At 52.5% G+C, this 19,205-nt stretch overlaps 1 protein-coding gene across 1 annotated transcript; it reads right to left on the reverse strand.

Moving 5' to 3' along the window:
- Window positions 1-1,189: 1,189 nt before the first annotated feature.
- Window positions 1,190-17,813, reverse strand: CMPK2 (cytidine/uridine monophosphate kinase 2). Its single transcript, XM_062208912.1, has 5 exons — window positions 17,118-17,813; window positions 15,720-15,834; window positions 13,191-13,392; window positions 7,132-7,365; window positions 1,190-5,650 (listed from the first exon to the last, which is right to left on the reverse strand). The coding sequence occupies exons 1-5, from the start codon at window positions 17,796-17,798 to the stop codon at window positions 5,527-5,529; spliced, it is 1,356 nt and encodes a 451-aa protein (XP_062064896.1). The 5' UTR covers window positions 17,799-17,813; the 3' UTR covers window positions 1,190-5,526.
- Window positions 17,814-19,205: the final 1,392 nt, after the last annotated feature.

The raw sequence follows: 19,205 nt of genomic DNA on the forward strand, positions 1-19,205 counted from the left end.
CATTCCACCACACATAGGCTAAATATTTCCCCACACTGGAGAAATGTTGTTTCTCATATTCCATTTTCTTTCTCTTATCCTTATAGGATGTTATGATATTATTCCCAATTACCCAGTGCTTTGTTTCTCTTATAGAACTTATTTAGGTTAACCAACTTCAATCTATCTTCAGCTTGATAGACTTTTCACTTTTTGACTCTATTCTCTGCTAAATCCATCCAGTGTTGGTTTTTTTATTTCAGCTATTATCATGTTAGTTCTATAATTCCCATGAACTACTTTTGAAAGTTTCTATTTCTCTGTGATTTTTCTTATTGTTTATTTATGCTCTGCATATTTCCTTTACATTCTCGAATCTTCTAGCTCCAACACCTGGATCATCTTGGGGCTGCTCTCCACTGATTTTTTTTTTCTCCTGATGATGCTTCATATTTTGTAGGGTTCATCTTATGAGATTTTGAATTGTGTCCTAGACATTGTGAACACTTGTTGTGGAAACCTGGATTCTGTTGGGTAACTCCAAAAGGAAATAACTTTTTCAGTGGTTTTTATCAGGAAATGAACTTCATTGGTCTCAAACTGGAAACTTTTCTCTTGGAAAGAGTCTCAAATCCCAGAAACATCATTCTTCATTAGCTGGACTCTCCACGAAACACATTAGCTCAGGAATTAGCCAGAAATTCAAGCAGAGAGCATGTGCAGACTGTGCCTTTCCTGTCCAGCTTCTACTTTGCAGGATTGTCCTTCACCCTCTACATAAAAACTGGGATTTTCTATTGAACTTTAGTAACCAGGGTGGAGTTGACACTGAACTGCCATTAAGGTAAAGCCATCACTATCAATACTTATTCCTTGCTATCCTTTTACTCCAAGTCTAAAGTCCACTTTAAAGCCATCTTCTATTGTTCACCCTACATTGCCTGCAGAACATTTCAGCTTTTCTTCATAAATTAGAGGTGTTATCCACAGGAAGTTCAGATGTAACAGAAAGGTACTCAGTTACACCAGAAACAGACCCAATGTGCTGCTGTTCAAGCAGAAGATACTTCAGCTGAGAGGGGGGTGGGAGGGAAGTTATGGGGGAGAAAAAGCCATTATAATCCATAAGCTGTACTTTGGAAATTTATTAAATAAAAGTTAAAAAAATAAAAAAAATTATCTCAAGGCATGTAAGAGCTCAAAAATATAAAGGAAAAGAACATGTCTTAAAAAAGAAAATATGAAATGAATTATGAAATGAATATACAAAACTTTATTAGAAGAAGTGTGTTTCTTTTTCTTGTGTCTATACAAATGACTGATGAATTCAACATTTCATGATCCAATGGTGAACATGAATGTTTATTTAAAGTTAATGGGGATAAAGATACTTTATTGAGCTATCATCAGTAAACGGATGGTATACACCTTGGAGACTTCTGAAGACAGCATCTGTTTTCAACCATAATTCAGCCCATCACTCACAAGTTTGTGAAGGACAAAAATTAGTTTGAAGGACGTCTGTGCAATTCTCAAAGTCAAGTTGAGTACCCCTCCCATGAGGTCTCTTTTGCCAATTCACGCTTACATCAACATTCAGTCTTTGCACAAATGCCCATGACACAACATATAGCCTTGTGTTGTAAATTTACTTTCCTTTGAGAATTGTAAAGTTGAAAGGAACAGAGACCTGTTGTATAAACTCACTATACCATAAATGAGTATATTAGATACTTGTTAAGATATAATCTGCTGTACAATGAAGAGTGAGCATGAGAGCCGAAAGTGAGACAGAGAGAGAGAGAGAAAGGAGAGAGAAGAAATCACAATGCTTTAAGCAGGACAGAAATGTACGTCTCTCTCCTGTAACACTCCAACAGTAAGTTACATTTGCTGGCGAAACAGATCCACCCTCTGAGCACATAGCTTCCCTCTCTCTGGAGCCAACATGGCTGTTCCAGTCTCCAACCCAGCGGGCAGAGAGATGGAAGAAAACAAGGGGATTCAAGCACAACTCTGAGAGGGCAAGAACAGCTCACATCCTGCTGGCCAGAACCTACCCTGAGGACACAGACAGCTGAAAGTGGTTGCAAGAGATGCCATGAGTACCTGGAAAGCCCCAGCCAAAGCTCTGTTACCATGAAAGGGGTGGTAAGTGGATATCAGGGACAAACGGCACCATGTCACCCTTTAGGTCCAGGGAACTCATGAGCAGTATATCCTGACACCTGCTGGAATCCCCCTATTTGTAACCTCTGTTGTGTGCAGCAGACTGTAAGTGCGTCCTGAGCAGCAGGAACCGCAGAGCTGCCCTGAGACCATGAGGATGGGATCTGCTCGCCTGTTCTCTCCACAGATGCATGACTGCTCTCCATGTTAGCAGCACAGGCCATGATTCAGATTCATGCTTCGGACAATGGCAAATAAGCTGGACGTGCGCTTTAACCTGTGTGTGCTGGTCAGTGGCCAATCCCAATCACTCACCTGAGTCAGATGGAAAATACACACACACCCACCTCATTGCTCTGTGTGGGGGGGCATGGTATCCATCTTTGAGGCCTCGTGCAGGTGACTGTGTCACATAACCAGAGTTGGGAACCTCTCACCAGGGACATGAGCACTCCACATTGGCTGTGGGAGATCCTGGGAGACATGAGATGTGTCTCCTGTCTTCAAAGAAGTTTACACTGGCTTTCCCCCCTATTGTTCAAATCAAAAACTTCAGGCTTCATTATAGTCTGGATTCTGTAGCAACCAGTGTCTAGGACCTCGAGGGGTAAATAAGAAATGTGAGCTGATGTCATCTTTGTGCCCAGCAGAGTGCTGAGTTCCTTCCACACAGGTGAGGTCATGGAAAGTCCACAGGACCGAGAGTGTTAAGCCCCCATAAGCTAATCAACCCATAATTGTGTATGATTGGTCACGTTATTTTTCTCCAGTAATCACTGTATTTGATATCTCATGGGCATCAGTGGGAGTGTTTTGGGGTCTTGGTGTAAAAGGTAAAATACAGGCTCAACTGGGTGGATCAGAAACCCAAATCCAGGATAGCTCACACCAGATGGAAAAGCACTCATTGCACATAAAACCCCAAGCAGGTGGCCCAGGCTGCTGCAGCCACGTCTAACACTGGTCTCCATCTGTCCCATAGTTTTTGAGCTCTACAGCATCATCCTCATCTCCTGGTCCCTACACAGCTCACTGCCACCTTTAAGTACAACCAAGTGAAGGCTGAAGGAGAAAGGGACTCCATGTCCTAATGTGTCATGTGTGCCTTCTGCCCACATACTGTTCTGTATTGACAGGGAGAGAGAAGAGGGGAGAGGACAAAGAGAGAGAGAAAGAAAAGTCATCCTTGCTTCACTCCTCAAATGCCCAGAACAGCTGGGGCTGAGCCAGGCTCAAGCCAGAGCCAGGAGTGTCATCTGGGTCTCCCACGTGGGTGTCAGGGACCAAACCACCCGAGCTATCACCTGCTGCCTCCCAGGCCATCAGCAGCAGGAAGCTGGAGTCAGGAGCCACAGCCAGGAGTCCAGCCTGCTCTCCAGGATGGGACGGGGCATCTTAAGTGCTAAGCCAAAATGCCCGCCCGGCCTGTATTCCCTGACAAGGACCTAACCAGCGGGCCCCATCTGGGTGTAACGGAGCCTTGTGAACACATTCTGAATTCTCAGCAGCCATGTGCTGAGTTAAATTCTGTTCCTATGGAAGAAAAGAAGAGGAAACATTTGGGACCACTAATGGTCCCGCACCAGAACAGAAACACCACTCAGCTTGTCAGAGGCAGAAGGAGGCAAACGATCCCTCACCATCAGTCTTGGGACAGGAGGTGCTGCCTCACCGAACACTCACAGACCTCATATCTTCCAGGCGTAAAGGGCGCAGCACCAAGAAGCCCTTTGATATTTGTAATGAAGAAAAATATTTAGAATAAAACAATCACCTTCCCTTCTTCTGAAAGCGCTTTGATCACAAATCCTACTTAGCCACCAGCTCACAACCCCCAACTTCCTGACCCAAAGCTCCCCACCCCCCATTTGAGGGCTGCATGGAATTGACAGGGCAAATAGACAGGCACCTGGCAGACAAATCCATTTGTACCCATGGCGACAGCAGCAATGGGAAAACCACAGCCAGTTTACTCCTTGGCAAGGGGCACACAGAAAGCTCTCAAGGTTGCTTTGTCTAGGCTGCCTGCATACATTACGGTACCACACTGCCGGTAATCAAGGTGGAAAAATTATTTTCAACTGAAGCGAGTTACATACGTATGGACATAAATACACCACACACACATTTCCTGTAGTTCTTTTGGAAAATAGTAGGATATTAGCACTATACTTTATTCTAATTTTAGATTCCACAAGGCAAACTCAAAAGGGACACCAATTTAATGGTTTTGAGCTAAAGTCTTCTTAAGAAATGGCGGGCAGGATAAAATTAATGTACAGCTCTACCTGGGTCAGAACTCGAAGGGGCTCTAGCAATTGCCTGATTGAACCAAGAATCTTTACCACTGCTACAACTCAAGTAATGTGGACGACTGATGTCACGTGATCCACCCACGGCCAAGAGGATACTAAGTTTCCACATTTCTCAGCTACTTTTCTTACCAAACGATCTCAAAGCTGACTTCATGTGTAACCATAAAGCATTCAAGCCCAAGGTAATTCACTAAGAAAGTCCATTCCAGCGTCCACTGTGCTTACGGAGCAAGAAATAGGAAATTTGTGTAATGAAAACATAAAGGAGCATTGCATTCGCTTCCTGGCATCAGTGTTCCGTAGTGACTCAGCCCCTGCGCTGAGAGCAGGCATTACGCAAACACCAACATAAATAAACTGCCAGATTAGCTAATGCACCCAGCTCAGTGCAAAACGCTCCTGTGCCAACCAAGAGGAGCCGAGGGTAAACAAGCACGTGTGAAGTTGGAGGAGGCTGGTTCTTCGCAGTCGGTTCACCTCGGGCTGGGTGTTTTCACATCTGATGTTAAGGTTTAGCACTGGGGGAACATGAGCCTCAGACGTAGGAGCAATGCTTTGTGAGTGGCCCCAGCCTGCAAATGGCACTGCTCCCACGGGGCCAGGACACCCAGGCTCTGCAGGAGGCTGAGGGAGCAGCAGGGAGCGCCTCATGGTGGAGTGCAGCCAGACTTGGAAGAGGTCAGCTCTGGCCACGTCCCCCCACCCTCGTGTGCCAGGTGCAGGCGGGACAGGCTCTGGGTGCTGTCCGTGGACTTGGAAAAGCTTCCTGAGGATCTCTGGACAGAGAAGTCTTCTAGAGATTTGGCAGTGATGGAGTTAAAAACATGTCCCAAGAAAACAAGCCACACACGGGACAGAAAGCAAGGGGAGCCTCTCGCTGGAGCACAACCCTCTCAAGTGTGTGGGCTCCTCTGAGGAGAGGGCAATGGTGCAAGTGGGGTTAAAGCGCCCGGCTGCAGGGTTCCAGCACACAGCACACAGGTGCAACAGGACTGCACCACAAACAGCGGCTCAGACGGAGCACACAACGTCTCGTCTGGCTAGACATGGCACGTGGCTGCAGTCACCGGCATTCACCAGAATTGTGGATCAGGCTCAGCACCGTCCTCAGGACCATCTCTCGTGAGGGACTGGCATCCACCACGTGGCAGCCGGGATTCTCCATCCGCCGGTAACACTCTTCCACCCTGGGGACAGGCAGAAAGAAAAGAGTGGGCCAACTTACACACAGCTCCTCTGCCAAGGTGACTCTCCTAACACGGTGTAAACAGTTTGCAGCCAGGGCCCCGTCTCAGCCATCACACTGCTCCTCTCAGCCACATGCTCTGCCCAAGGAAGATGCTTCAGGCATTTTGTCCGGTGAATGATAAATCAGGCACGGCATGTGACGGCCAGCGGGTGGTGCACACCTGCTACCTGGCGGGCATCCGGACGTTCCGCACGCTGCTTCCCACTGGGTGCTCGGGGGACTAAGCAGGGGAGCCGTTGCCCTTCCCTCTGCAGGAGGCTCTGCCGCAGAGGCTTGAGCAGGTTTAGTCCTTTGCAACGGGCACAAAGAAATTTGCACAGGGAACTTACGCAAGGTCAAGTGTATCCCCAGTCTGTGCTCTGAATGATATCCCTACGACAGAGACCTCAGCACGTACGTCAGTTTCACTGGTGATTCTTCTAACCTTCCCACAGGAGACTACGTGCCCCTTTAAAGCTAATTAGCACCTCCCCTCTGGTGCGAGCTGGCCTTGGCTGGGCACTGCTTTCACCTTGGATGTACCATGCCCCGGGGCTTCAGAAAGCCGCCTGAAGCGAGACGGTGTGGCCCACAGCTCTGCCTCCCTGATCACTACCTGGGTGCCCTTATCCCATTCCTCAGGTCCCCTGGTTTTCTCACCTGTGAAATGAAGCCTGAAATAATCTCTTTTGCAAGTCTGGGAGGAGGTGTCACTGAACCAGTGCTTGTAAGTTGATCACCACCGTCTCTGTACACGCACCACAGTGGTCGTTTTATTAATTCTAGAACGTGATGATATTGTGACGGCAAGGTGATCGCTGCTTAACTATGCGATTTTGGTTTGAGCTTTGAAACCAGCGCTTTCATACTCAGCCAGGAAGCAGTCACACTGCCCTCACTCCCTGCTGCCTTCATGCCTGAAACGTTCTGGTTCAAGCAAGCACATCTTCAAAGCCAGACAGGCCGTTCGCTTTAGCGGTCTGACCCTCTGAGAGCCCCGTGAGCTGAGACAAGTCGCTTATTCCTCTGGACCTTGGTTTTGTAAGCTGTACAACACGGCCGGTGCTGTCCTTGCAAGGAGGCTGTGTTGGGCCTGACACAGCTACTGGGTCACAGTCACTGTGGGTTACCCACGAGAGCTCTGCACCGCTGCATTGTAACTGGGAAAGATGAGGGCCAGGGACGCTTCCTGTCCTACCCGGGGGCACGCTGCTGCACAGTCAGCAGAGGAGCGAGGCCCAAGGCCCAGCAGACCCCGGTGGCTCTGCAGGAGCAAGGGTGGAGCCCCAAGGTAGCAACGCCCCCTGCAAGGGACTGAGATGGACCGGCAGAGGCTGCCCCTAGGGCACTGGGCCAGTCTCCACATTCCCAGCGCAGGTGCTGATCCTGCCTGGCTTCCCTACGGGACATCTGTGGCACAGGTGGCGGTGGGACACCTACTTCTGGCGAAACACGCTGTTGCCCTCCAGTTCAGCTTCCTCCTGGGTCTTCTCCACGCCACGGCCCTGCAGCCTGCGCACCCGCTCCTCGGGACTCACGGTGAGCAGCAGCACCAGGTCGGGTTTGAGCAGGTCCTCTGGCCACTGGTACACAGGGTGGCGGGCTGGGGGCAGGTGCTGCAGACCCCCACTCACCTCGGTGGCTATGGCGTAGGTGGCCGTGCTGTGCCAGTACCTGGGGAGAGGAAGAGGAGTGAGTTCTCCGTCTCTGGATGAAGTCAAGGTGCCCGAGGACGCAGAAACTGGGGCTGCAGGCTTTCCTGGTCTTGGACGAACAGAAGAAATTGAATCATATTTAAAACATACAGAAGGCAGAAAATGGCATCCACAAGAGTCGTAATGCAGGGGGCACTCCACACAGCCACACTTGACGAGAACAGCCAATGGCAGGAGAGAGGACAGGGTCGCGTCCATTTGGCCTTGCGGCAGGATTTCTCTCTCTAGGCAGGGCCACTGCATCTGCTCAGCTGTTCCCTGCACTTGACACTGGGCTGTGGCCAAGTGAAAATCCAGCAAACTCACGCCAGCCCCTTTGTTGTTTACATCTGCACTGGCGATGAGACCCACTTCCAGGGAGCCTCGGGCTGGAAGCCCCCTGTCCTCCCAGCCCTCCAATTGCCTGACTATATATGACTATCAGGCAAGGAGACGGACAGACCCATGCCAGCCCCACGGGGGTCCTCACTGAGCAAAGTTATTCTTTTCAACAGATAGCTGAAAAGATGCTTTGGGGAGAAGTTTAAAAAAAAGGTACCCACAAAACAAATCAAATCAGCCCTTATTTCAAGATGCTGTGTGGCTCCCCACTGCCTGCAGGAGACTGTTGGGTCTCCCAGTGATGCACAGATCATCCCTCCCAGCCTGTGCCAGGGCACTCACTGGCACGGCTCCATCTCCCTCCTCCTCCTCCTCTGGCCAGAGTGGCGGTTCCAGCCAGCATGGGCCCTGCACTTCCTCCACAGTCCAGCTCCTGGGAGGACCCCAAGCAGGCTTCATGGTCCCCGCCTCTACTCTCAGCTCCCTCTGTTTGTGACTCCATAGCAGAACTTCGCTTCATCAGTTAGAACGAACTGTTACAAGTACAATTTCTTCGGTCTCCTCCATTATTTTTGAATAATAGAGTCCTCTATGTTTTCCAAACTCTGAAAATGGCATATGAAGAAGTATGCAATAAATGTTCTGTTGCAGAATGAGTGAGAACTATTTTATTTATCAGTCTGACCTAGGATCCTCCTGCCCTTTCTGTCCATATTCCAATTCTAGGTGACTAAATGCAAAACTTCTGACTCGATATCAAAGGATGATAAAGCACAAAAAATGTTTATGGATAATTATAAATATCCCAGTGCAAACAGGTACCATTAACACTCATCTGTAACTTTGAGTCAATTCTTTAAAATCCTAAATTAATTAATTAATTAATTATTCATTTGAGAGTCAGAGAGAGAGACATGCATACAGACAAAGACCTTTCATGTGCTGGTTTACCTCCCTAGCGCCCGTAACACCCAGGACTGGGACAGGCCAAAGCCAGGAGCAGAACCCAATCCAAGTGTCCCACGTGGGTGGCAGGGAGCCGATTTACTTGAGCCATCACCTGCCAAGTGAGTACACCTGCAGGAAGTCGGAGCCCGGAGAGGAGCTGGGGCTGGAATCCTGGTGCTGGGTGAAGAATGCAGGTGTCGGAACCTCTGCTCTAGTCACCAGCCCCTACATCCCTAAAGTCTTAACCATTCTAGGCTTGAATTACTCTCCAGAGGGAAAAGGACACGGTGCTGGCTACACAATACATTCATTGTCGCTCGAACTAGGTGTATGTTACCGTCTGCCGCCTACTGCTGGGGACACAGGCAGAAGTCATTTAAGTCAACATGGCCTCAGTGTCCATGTTGAAAAATGCAAATCATGCAAGCTTTATTTTCCTCTCACAACTGTTGCAAAAAATACATCAGTTGTTTTTTTTAAAAAAAATAAACAACCCTATATCCTATTGCAGTAATAAGACAATATCTAATGCTCATTGGGTGCTGGTTATAACTAAAGTTGCATCATTTCTATTATGAATCCAGCAAAGGAAAGGACAAAAGTAAAACTTTCCTATGGGAGTAAAAGTAAAAGTAAAATTTTCCTATGGGAGTGGATCAGTCCTAATCCTTCCACGTCCTTGCCCACCTCCGAAAGTGTGCTCTCAGAATCTCAGGCCCCTGGGATGCACCTGGGTGCCTGCCTGCCTATCACCGCCCTGACTCCTGCCACTCCCACCCTGTGCTCTCATATTCCGCTGGGATGGATCTAGTTCTCCAACATCATTAAACCCATGACGTACTGGGTGCAGATTTTCTTTTTCTTGGCACCCACGTGACAGCTGGCGCTATTTTCTGGGCACGCTCCAAATCCACGGACTTAAATACTCTGCTACAAATACAGCAGTTATCATCTTAATTTAAAAAGTCTTGATTGTAGGAAACCCATGAGGGAGAAATAGCTCTTTAATGGTAATAGGGGTGATTCAGTCGCCAACCTGTCCCATAATCACCATTAGTGATTACCTTTTTCAGCTACAGAATGGGGTTGTCTAAAATGGATCTCAATAAAACCCTTAACCATGAGAAAGCCCACCAGACAACAAATAACTGCTGTCTCCTTTCCGTCTGGCAGGTGACACAGTACCCCTCTGAAGAACCACAGTGCAGACAATTCAGAGACAAAGACGACGAATCAAGGGAAGAAGGAGGGCTGCTTTCAATAGACGGCGCTCACTGACAACAGCGCTGCTCGTTCTAAAGAATCACACCCTTTGGCCATCAATCCCACACTCTTCCCGTTCCTCAGTCTCCCCCTATGCTGCCATCGGGAAGACCACATTAGTTCAAATCAAATGCCATTTGCCAACACGACGCACATAGCTATTATACAGGTGCTTTGTATTGTAATGGCGACTTGCTACTTCCTGAGCAGTTCCATGTGCATCCACACATTGGATGTGCCTCACTCATCCAAGCAGGCAAAGAAGGGCTCATGTACAGCCCCATTTATGGGTTAGGAAACGGGGAAGCAGAGGACCTCAGCTCCTGCCCCCTTGAAGGGAGGGGTGATGCTTTAGGACTTGACACTGTCCCAAGAAACAAGAGGTCTTCACGAGACCTCCATTATCCCAGAAACAAAGTTGTAGTGTCTCCCGTCTACATGAGGGTGGGCTGTATCTAAAAGGTGGACAAAGACAGAAGCACCGGGCACAGTAACATCAGGGCAGAAACATTCCCCAGGCAGATGTGTCCCACAGAGGAAGAAGATGTCTTAGCTTTCACAGTTCATTCTAGCATCTTCAGAATGCACCACCTGCGACACAGTGACTGCCGTCCCCAAAGTTCAAATCACCCCCTGGCCTCTTAGCTGGGCTGACAGCAGCAGCCCCCAGCCCATGCCCATGGTTTTCCTCCTTGCCTCTGAGCTGCTGTACACTTCACCCGCACGCCACACAGGGCAGCCCCATCACAGAGGATTTAGACAGAGAGAAGCTCACAGGCCAAGACAGGACTCCAAGAAAGGAGTGGCAAATTTTCCTCAAACAGTTACAATCCACAGTGGGCTGAGTCCACAGATGCAGAAGCTGTGGGCGTGGACGTGGGCGTGGATGTGGGCATGGGCGTGAGCGCGGGCGTGGGAGGGCTGACCTTACTGTGGACAGCAGGAGAGTCCCAGCCTCAGCAGCAAGCAGAAGGGGTGGCTAATGGAGTGGGCGGGACTCTCAGTCTTGAGCTGGATACAGGTGTGTGAAGTCACTCCCGGAATTCCTTGAGGTTTACGTTTTAGAGTAACGCTCTTCTCTAAGTGTGTGTCACACTTCACAACAATTACTCACACCTCCAGAAATAAGTAAAATTGCGGAGAGAACAATCAGAAGAACACTCCAGTCCTGCTAAGAATCATCCAATCAGGATTGACGCCTTCCTGGACCCTGCATGGGTCACATTTCTCTCAGCCTCCCCAGGGGATGTGCTGTTAAACTGGGGGGCAGCATCTGTTCACACCTCTCTGTCTGGTGTACAGGATTGCTCCACATATGCCACGGAGTATCTTTCCGAAACTGGTTCTGTTTCTCATTCTGGCACGGCTTTCTGCTCTGTGCACACCTGACATTTCACACCTCCTTACGTCGCTGCACAGTCTCCATGTATGAACACGCCTGCACGGGGCCTGGCAACTGAGCAGCAGCTGCCTGGGGCGCCCTCATCCCTTACCAGAGTCCTGGCTCCACTCCGGCTTCCTGCTTCCACTAGAGTGCACGCTGGGAGCAGCGGGTGATGGCCACCCACGTGGGAGACCTGGAGTGAGTCCTGGTTCCCGATTTCACCCTGGCCCAGCCCTGGCCCCTGTGGGTGTTTGGGGAGTGAACCAGCATGTGAGTTAGTTCTCTCTCTCCTCCTCTCAAATTTGTAAACAAATAATAGATACATGTGTTTAAATCTTTATAAAATGTATCAGTATTAATTAACTCTTTCTCCCATCAGTGGGATTTTGGTTTTCCAATGTTTTCAGCCAAGTGAATGGAGCCAAGCTGAGATAAACATTGATGGGTGTTTCCCCCATGGGTGGAAGCAACCGCCCCTTTGCTATAGTCCCTCAAGCTGCTGTCCAAGGAACTACCAGCATATGTCCCCCACCAGCACCACTCAAGAGTCCCTGTGCAATCACATGATCTCCACTCCTGGCTATTTGGAAACTTTTTAAAATGTTCACTTCTTCATTTTCATTTATTTGAAAGGCTTAGAGAGAGAGAGAGAGAGAGAGAGAGAGAGAGAGAGAGGAGGAGAGAGAGAGAAATATCTTCCATATGCCGGTTCACTCCCCAAACGCCTGCAACACCCAGAGCTGGCCCAGGCCAACATCCAGAACCCAGCATTCCACCTGGGTGTCCCACGTGGGTGTCCCACAAGGGTGGCAGGTGCCCGAGCACATGAGCCCTCATCTGCTGCCTCCCACAATGCACTAGCAGGAAGCTGGGTCAGAAGCCCAGCAGCTGGGACATAACCGACACGCTGATACATGACATACGCACCCCAAGCAGTGGCTTTACACACTGCCCCAGGGAATTTTGGTCATCACCAGCAACCTGCTAGAAGGAAAACGGAATCCTTTGTGCTTGTATTTTCCATGTCCCTGAGCCATGGTGATTTTAGCTTAGTATGACCTGCTGGCCACACCCTTCATCCTTTTGTAGAGCATTTTAAAGCTATTTCTTATCTGTCATATTTTAAAACTGTAAATCATGTCACGACACATCCTCATCTGAAAACACACAAAGGTTCCCATTGCACTCAGAGCAAAAACCGGTCTTTGCCACGGCCAGCAGGCCTACGGTCTGTCCCTACCCCTTCTCTCCCCGGAGCCTGCAGGCCTACGGGTCTGTCCCTACCCCTTCTCTCCCCACAGCCAGCAGGCCTACGGGTCTGTCCCCCCCGCCCCCTTCTCTCCCCACAGCCAGCAGGCCTACGGGTCTGTCCCTACCCCTTCTCTCCCACAGCCAGCAGGCCTACGGTCTATCCCCCCAACTTCTCTCCCTGGAGCCTGCAGGCCTACGGGTCTGTCCCTACCCCTTCTCTCCCCACAGCCAGCAGGCCTATGGGTCTGTCCCCCGCTTCTCTGCCCACAGCCTGCAGGCCTACGGGTCTGTCCCCCGCTTCTCTGCCCACAGCCAGTAGGCCTACGGGTCTGCCCCCCTCTTCCATCCCCGCAGCCAGCAGGCCTACAGGTCTGTCCCCGCCTTCTCTGCCCACAGCCAGCAGGCCTACGGGTCTGCCCCCCTCTTCCCTTCCCATTCCTGCAGAAAGCACCCCATCCACCATGTTTCTCAGTGTCTTCTTAGAGTCGGAGTGTAGTTTGACTTAAGCACAGTGGTGTCCCTGCATATGCACGCTGTGTGCACACACGCACACACACTCACACACACCCTTGTATGTTGGGGAGGAAACCTCTGACTCACGGCATCTTCGTACATACCTGTCTACGATCACAGGAGATTTGACAGATTCTTTGGCTATTTCAGAGGCCACAATATAATTGCCCAAGGAGTAGAAAGCTCTCCTAACGATGGTTGGTTCATCATCAAAGATCTTCCGCCACTGGCCAATGCAGGAGGGTGGGGACTTCAAGAGGACAGCTTGGAGGGCATCAGAAACTGCCTGGGTCACAGTGGTTTTACCTGCAGGCCGCACACACAAGACGGTGCCTCTTAACCACAGCCGCCACAGTGCTCCCAAAGTCACCAGACTTACAAGGGGCACAGAGAGCCTTTCCACCTGTAACTCAAAGGCCGATTGCACGCTTCGCTTCTGCATAAGGCGTTGCAGGGCCTTAGCAATGTCAGCCTGCTCTGCTCGGGATCTAAGGCTAACAGCCCCCTGTTGGTGAGTCCATGATGTCAGAGCCCCTCTAAGGTCCTGCTTTTATTCCCAGCCCAAGCGCCTGGTCACCTGTCCCACAGCAGCCCCCACTGGACAGCCTGTCTGCCTCTTCCACCTGCAGCCTTCCAGCGCCCTCCTCACCCCCTCCTCTGCCAACACCACAGCCCACTTCCTCCTTTATTGAATCCCTTTCCAATCGTCAACCTCAGTTCTACAAGGAAACTTCAACAAGTTTGTGGAAAAACAGAATTACATGATAGATCTATTTTGGTGCAAAAAAAGGTTGAAATCTGTGCACAGGTTTTTTTTGTTTGTTTGTTTTTCACATATGTACTTTTCATGATATTTTTGAAGAACTCCTCTTAGTACTTTCTCCTGTTCTCGACTCTTTGGACCTGGCCTTTCTAGCTTCTATGCCTAGCCTTAGGCTTCAGGTTCCTCTGGGAAGCCATGAAAAATGTCATTCATTTGCCCATTCCTCACCTCAGCCACCTCTCTAGGCCCATCTCACCCTCTGGCTGCTCCCTGGTGCACAGGGTGGGTGGTGAGAGTGTAACCCGCTCCAAGGACACTGCCTTCCAGCCTCTCTGGGCTTCTGCTGTTTAGCCATCATTGTTTGTCTCTATAGTGCATTTCAACCTCATCCCAAACTGATGATTGCTGTGATTTTTTTGTTTTTCTTTCTTTGACAGCAGAGTGGGCAGTGAGAGAACCATTGCTTCAGCCTCCAATGGCTGCCGTGGCCAGTGCGCTGCAGCCAGCGCACTGCGCTGATCCGAAGCCAGGAGCCAGGTGCTTCCCCTGGACTCCCATGGGGTGCAGGGCCCAAGCACTTGGGCCATCCTCCACTGCACTCCCGGGTCACAGCAGAGAGCTGGACTGGAAGAGGGACAACCGGGACAGGATCTGGCGCCCCGACCAGGACTAGAACCCAGGGTGCCAGCACCGCAAGGCGGAGGATTAGCCTAGTGAGACGCAGCGCGGACCTTTTTTGTTTTTCTTGAGTGGGTGAGATGAGCTAGGCACTCAGCCCACACTGTGCATCTGATTCTCTGCAGCACAGTTACTATTTAGCCATTTTTCAGATGGAGAAAAGGAGCAATGCAGAAGTTAACACACCTGTGCAAGCTCGCCCTGCTGGGGGCCCGGCAGCCAGAATGCAAACAGCAGGAGATGGAGTCTCTGGTCTCCACTCTCCTCTCACCAATCCCTCCCTTCTCCTTGAAAGTTGAGGGTGTTTGTGTGAGTCTGTATTGAAGCTAAATTTTTCTCCTGTAATCCCAGGAGACCTGCATGAGCTCTAAGTACAAAATAATCAACAAAGCACATAGGATGGAGGATTGACATGGAAAATTCCTTCTGCGATTGGGAAAAAAAAAAAACAACACTGACTTGGTCACAGCGGTAGACGGACACCTCCTGGCCACTCAGGTGGGTCCTGAAGGCCCACATAAGCAGCCCCCTGGGTCACAGCCCACCTGCTTGTGCACACAGAGGCCCCTACGTGGGAACTGCCTTTTCATGGGCTGAAGACAAAAGCCCCCGCACCTGCGGGGCTGACACAGGCAGGAGGGGCTCCAGGTGCTGGGCCCCACAGATGCAGGTGTGTGGCAAAGCCAGCCTCCCCTGGGTGTCCCCAGAGCCACACTTCTCTCGTGCCCTCCTGTAAGTCTGGGCATGTCCATTCTATGTGGACGCCTGATTGACAACTCAAATTTCCCCCCCTCCATCATCTCATTCTTCCACATTTTGCCTGGGAGCTGCTGGGCCTCTGCCTGTGCCAAGTCTTCCATCTGGAGCACCCCCACACCCCTCACCTGGCCAACCCCAATGCACGCTCACAGCACAGTCTGAGGATCAACGCCTGGCCTTGCATTCTCCCCTCCATGACTCCCGAGGAGGTGGGCTCAGGGCCCATCCTGAGTCCCTCAGGAGCTGGTAGGCTCCAAGCCTCACCTTGTTCCACTCCGCACTCTTACCCATCTGTGCTCCCCCGGGACCTGCCTAGCTCGGCAGAGGCACACTGGAGGCTGGGACTAAAGTTCTGTTTTGCAAGAACTATTTCTACTTCAGCCAGTGAGCAATTAGGGTCACCACCCATCGCTACTAAGTAACAGTCTCTTACCAGTGGCGTCCAGTCCCTCGATGGCGATAACCTGGAACTTTCCTTTCTGGGCATGCTGGGAACACTGGTCAACCAGGTTGAGCACAGCCCGGGCCTCAGGAATGAAAGGTGTGCACTGGAAAGCAACAGCCACCTGTCAGCAACGAGACTCTGGGGCCTTGCGGGAACATCTCTCAACGGCTGAGCCCCAATGCAAAGAAGGCCTGGGTTTTCCTGCACACGGTGCCGGGCACGTAGAATGCACAGTATTCTGAAGCTGGGACAACCGGCGTTCCTTTATTTTATACTGAGTAGCTCAGGCTCAGGCTGTCTGGCTACCTCACAGCCTGAGCTCTTACTGACCAGCTTCGCCATCAGGAGCAAGGCCAAGCAGGACGGGTAACGCAGCTCTGGGCACTGCAGCATCAGGGCCCACAAGTCTGCCTGAACAGGGAGTCACAGGCATGGGCACCTCCCACACCATGGGCTCTATGGAGCTCCATCTGCACCTGCAACCCAGCCCTCTCCAAAAGGCTCAGGGAGCAGGGAGGGGCCAGCCCACCTGCAGGAGCTGGCAGAGCAGGACCCTCCGGGAACTCAAGCTTGCATTACCTCACTGCGAGCTCACAGCAGCCCCAGAGAGCCATTGGCTTATTTATTTATTTGCTGATGCGCTGACTCTGAGCAAGACAATCTCCTTAGTGCTTTAGGAGTGTGGTGCTGGCTGATCTCCATGGTAACTCTCAGAGCAGCCCATGACTCCCAGCTCAGGAATTAAGGAAACTGGGGCAAAGAATGTTGAAGAAACTCGGTGACGGTGACACAATGACCAAATACCAGGGTTTAGAGTCAGGCCACGCAGCTGATCCTGTATCGCCACCCACCCTGGAATCCTGACCTGTGACCCTGCAAAATCCATCTGTGTTCCATGGGGCAGCTAGGCTGAGGTCAGAAGGCACCTACAGCCTCCAGGAGGTCCCCACCCAGCAGGGAGGCAGGTCCTATGCAATGCTGTTTCTAACACCCCGAATTCACTCATTCCCTCTGCGCTCCCAAGTCCCAGCAGCAAAAAAACATAGCAAAAAACATGACTTCCTCCGTGGCCTCTTCTTCCACAGAGGGCCACAGCCTCTCCACCCGCCCGCCCTCAGTGCTTTCCCGTGCCTGTGTACCAAGCCTGGTGGCCAGGGCTCCACCGCAGGCTGCACCTTGCTGGCGCACAAGAACCTCACCAGAGCCACAGTGCCTAACACAGAGCCTGGCACACAGGACGCCGTCCCGACTTACTTGTGAACGGCAATAAACAAAGCACCCAAGCAAGGAGCTCTGGAGGGGCCAGCCTCCCAGATGGCTTGGTCCAGCTCTTGGGTCTGAAAGGCGCAGGTGCCACCCAGAACACAGGGGAGGAACAGAACTCACCGCCTCCAGGACGTCCCGGGCGGCTGCGCGGTCTGGGAAAACAGCGGAGCTGGGCAGGTCCGGCACGGCGGGGTGCAGCGCGGGCTCCTGGGCTGGCACCACCCGCGCGCAGCCCACCTGCCGCTGCGCTCCGTCCTGCAGCGCCCAGAGGCGCTGCCACAGCCCGCCGTGCCGGTCCACCTGGAACTCGCCCAGGTGCAGACGCGCGGCCCCCGCGCCCTGGCCCAGCAGTTGGAGCAGAGCGCGCCGCGTGTCGGGGCCGTCGCTGGGGTCCCGCAGCAGGAAGCCGTGCTGCGCGCTGCCGGCGGGGCCCTCGGGGCAGTAGCAGAGGAGCCTGCTCAGCCGGCACCGCTGGAAGGGGCCCCGGCGCAGCTGCTGCAGCAGGCGCTGGGTCAGCCGGGCGGCCCGGACGCGCTCCCCGCAGCCGACGCCCGCGGCCGGCGGCACGCACAGCGAGTAGCTGCGCCCCGGGGGTCCCAGCAGCGCTGCCAGACGCGGGTCCGAACGCTGGCCGGGGGCGTCGGCGCCCAGGGCGAAGTGCGCCAATGTGCAGTCGGGGAGTTCCAGCGCGAAGCACCGCGGCGGAGCCATGGCCCGGGCGCAGGTCCCGCGCCGCGCGTGCAGCTGCCCTAAAACCTGCCCGAGCAGCGGCGGGGCGGGCGCGCGGCGGGCGAAGGCCATGGGCGCCTGGCTGATCCCGCCCTCGGCTGCGCTGCGAAAACGAAACCTGGCGAGGACCGGTGGAGGGCCGGCCCGGCGAGAAAACGAGAGCTAAGAGCGCGGCAGGGCCGTGGGTCTGTGGCGCCCCGCCCAGCCTCTCCTCCCCGGCGCCAGATCTGCGCGGTAAACAGCCGGCCCCGGGGGCCCCGGACTCACGGGGCCGCCCGCCTGCGCGGTCCCTGGACGCCGGGTCCCAGTGCTGCGCTCACCCTCCGCCTGGGGCGCCCGCCTCAGCGGCGCTGCCCGCACTCTGGCTCCGAAGTTGGTGCAGCAGCCCGGTCCGGTCCGGTCCAGAGCTTCGAGGCGGGGGGTGGCCAGGGGCCTCCAGACTCCAGGTGGAACTCCGGCTATACCGCTTCCCCGATACAGGGTGTGTGTGTGCGCGCGCGCCGGACGCGGAGAGACAGAGGGGCCACCTCGCGGGCTCCTCCTCGTCCTCCCGCATTGCTGCTCCCTCGCCCTTGGCCGGGCATTCGGCTTGGTGCGGCCACCTCGCTGACCGCGACTCTCCATACCCGCCACCTGTGGCTGACCCTGGACTTCTGCAGAGCTGCCTGACCAAGGCGAGCTCCTCACAGGGCCTGGACCCTCAAACACCTGTGCCCTCCCGCACCTGTGTCCTTCCTTCACTCACCTGTGCTCACACTCACCTGCGCCGTCATCACCTTGGAATTACCCCTCCCGCCCACTTTGCCGATTCACCCAGATTGGCCCCTTGACTTTGCTTTTTACCCACCGAATTCAAGTCTCCTGCATGAATGCAAAATGAGACATGGAGCAGGGAGCAGGACAGCAGGCCCTGGCGGCCACAAGCCAGGCTGCTGCAGGGTTGCTCTCTTCCTGTGGCAGGGTCTGGCTCCCACGGCTTGCTTTACTGTCTCCACTTGCAAAAAACACTACCAAGCAGAGGCGGGTCCGGCTGTGGCACAGCAGGTTAAGCCTCAGCCGGTGGATGTGAGTCCCAGCTGCTCCACTTCCAATCCATCTCCCTGCTGATGTTCCTGAGAAAGCAGTAGAAAATGGCCCAAGTGTTTGGGCCCCTGCATCCACGCGGGAGACCTGGACGAAGCTCCTGGCTGCTGGCTTGGGCCTGGATTAGCCCTGGCCTTTGCAGCCATCTGGGGAGTGAACCAGAGGATGGAAGATCTGTCTCTGTCTCTCCTCCTCTCTGTAACTCTTTTAAAATAAATAAATAAATAAATAAATCTTATTTAAATGTTTGATAACCATGAAATAATAAGCATGGGATGGGGGTATGGATTAATGGGCTATCAAAAACCGGAGCTGAAGATGCTTCTAGCTCTTTGACAACAAAATGGTTTTCATTCGTTCTGAGCAATTTGACTTCTGCAGATGACCAGGCAGTGG

The sequence above is a fragment of the Lepus europaeus genome, chromosome 13 (genome assembly GCF_033115175.1).
Source record: "Lepus europaeus isolate LE1 chromosome 13, mLepTim1.pri, whole genome shotgun sequence".
NCBI lineage: Eukaryota > Metazoa > Chordata > Mammalia > Lagomorpha > Leporidae > Lepus > Lepus europaeus.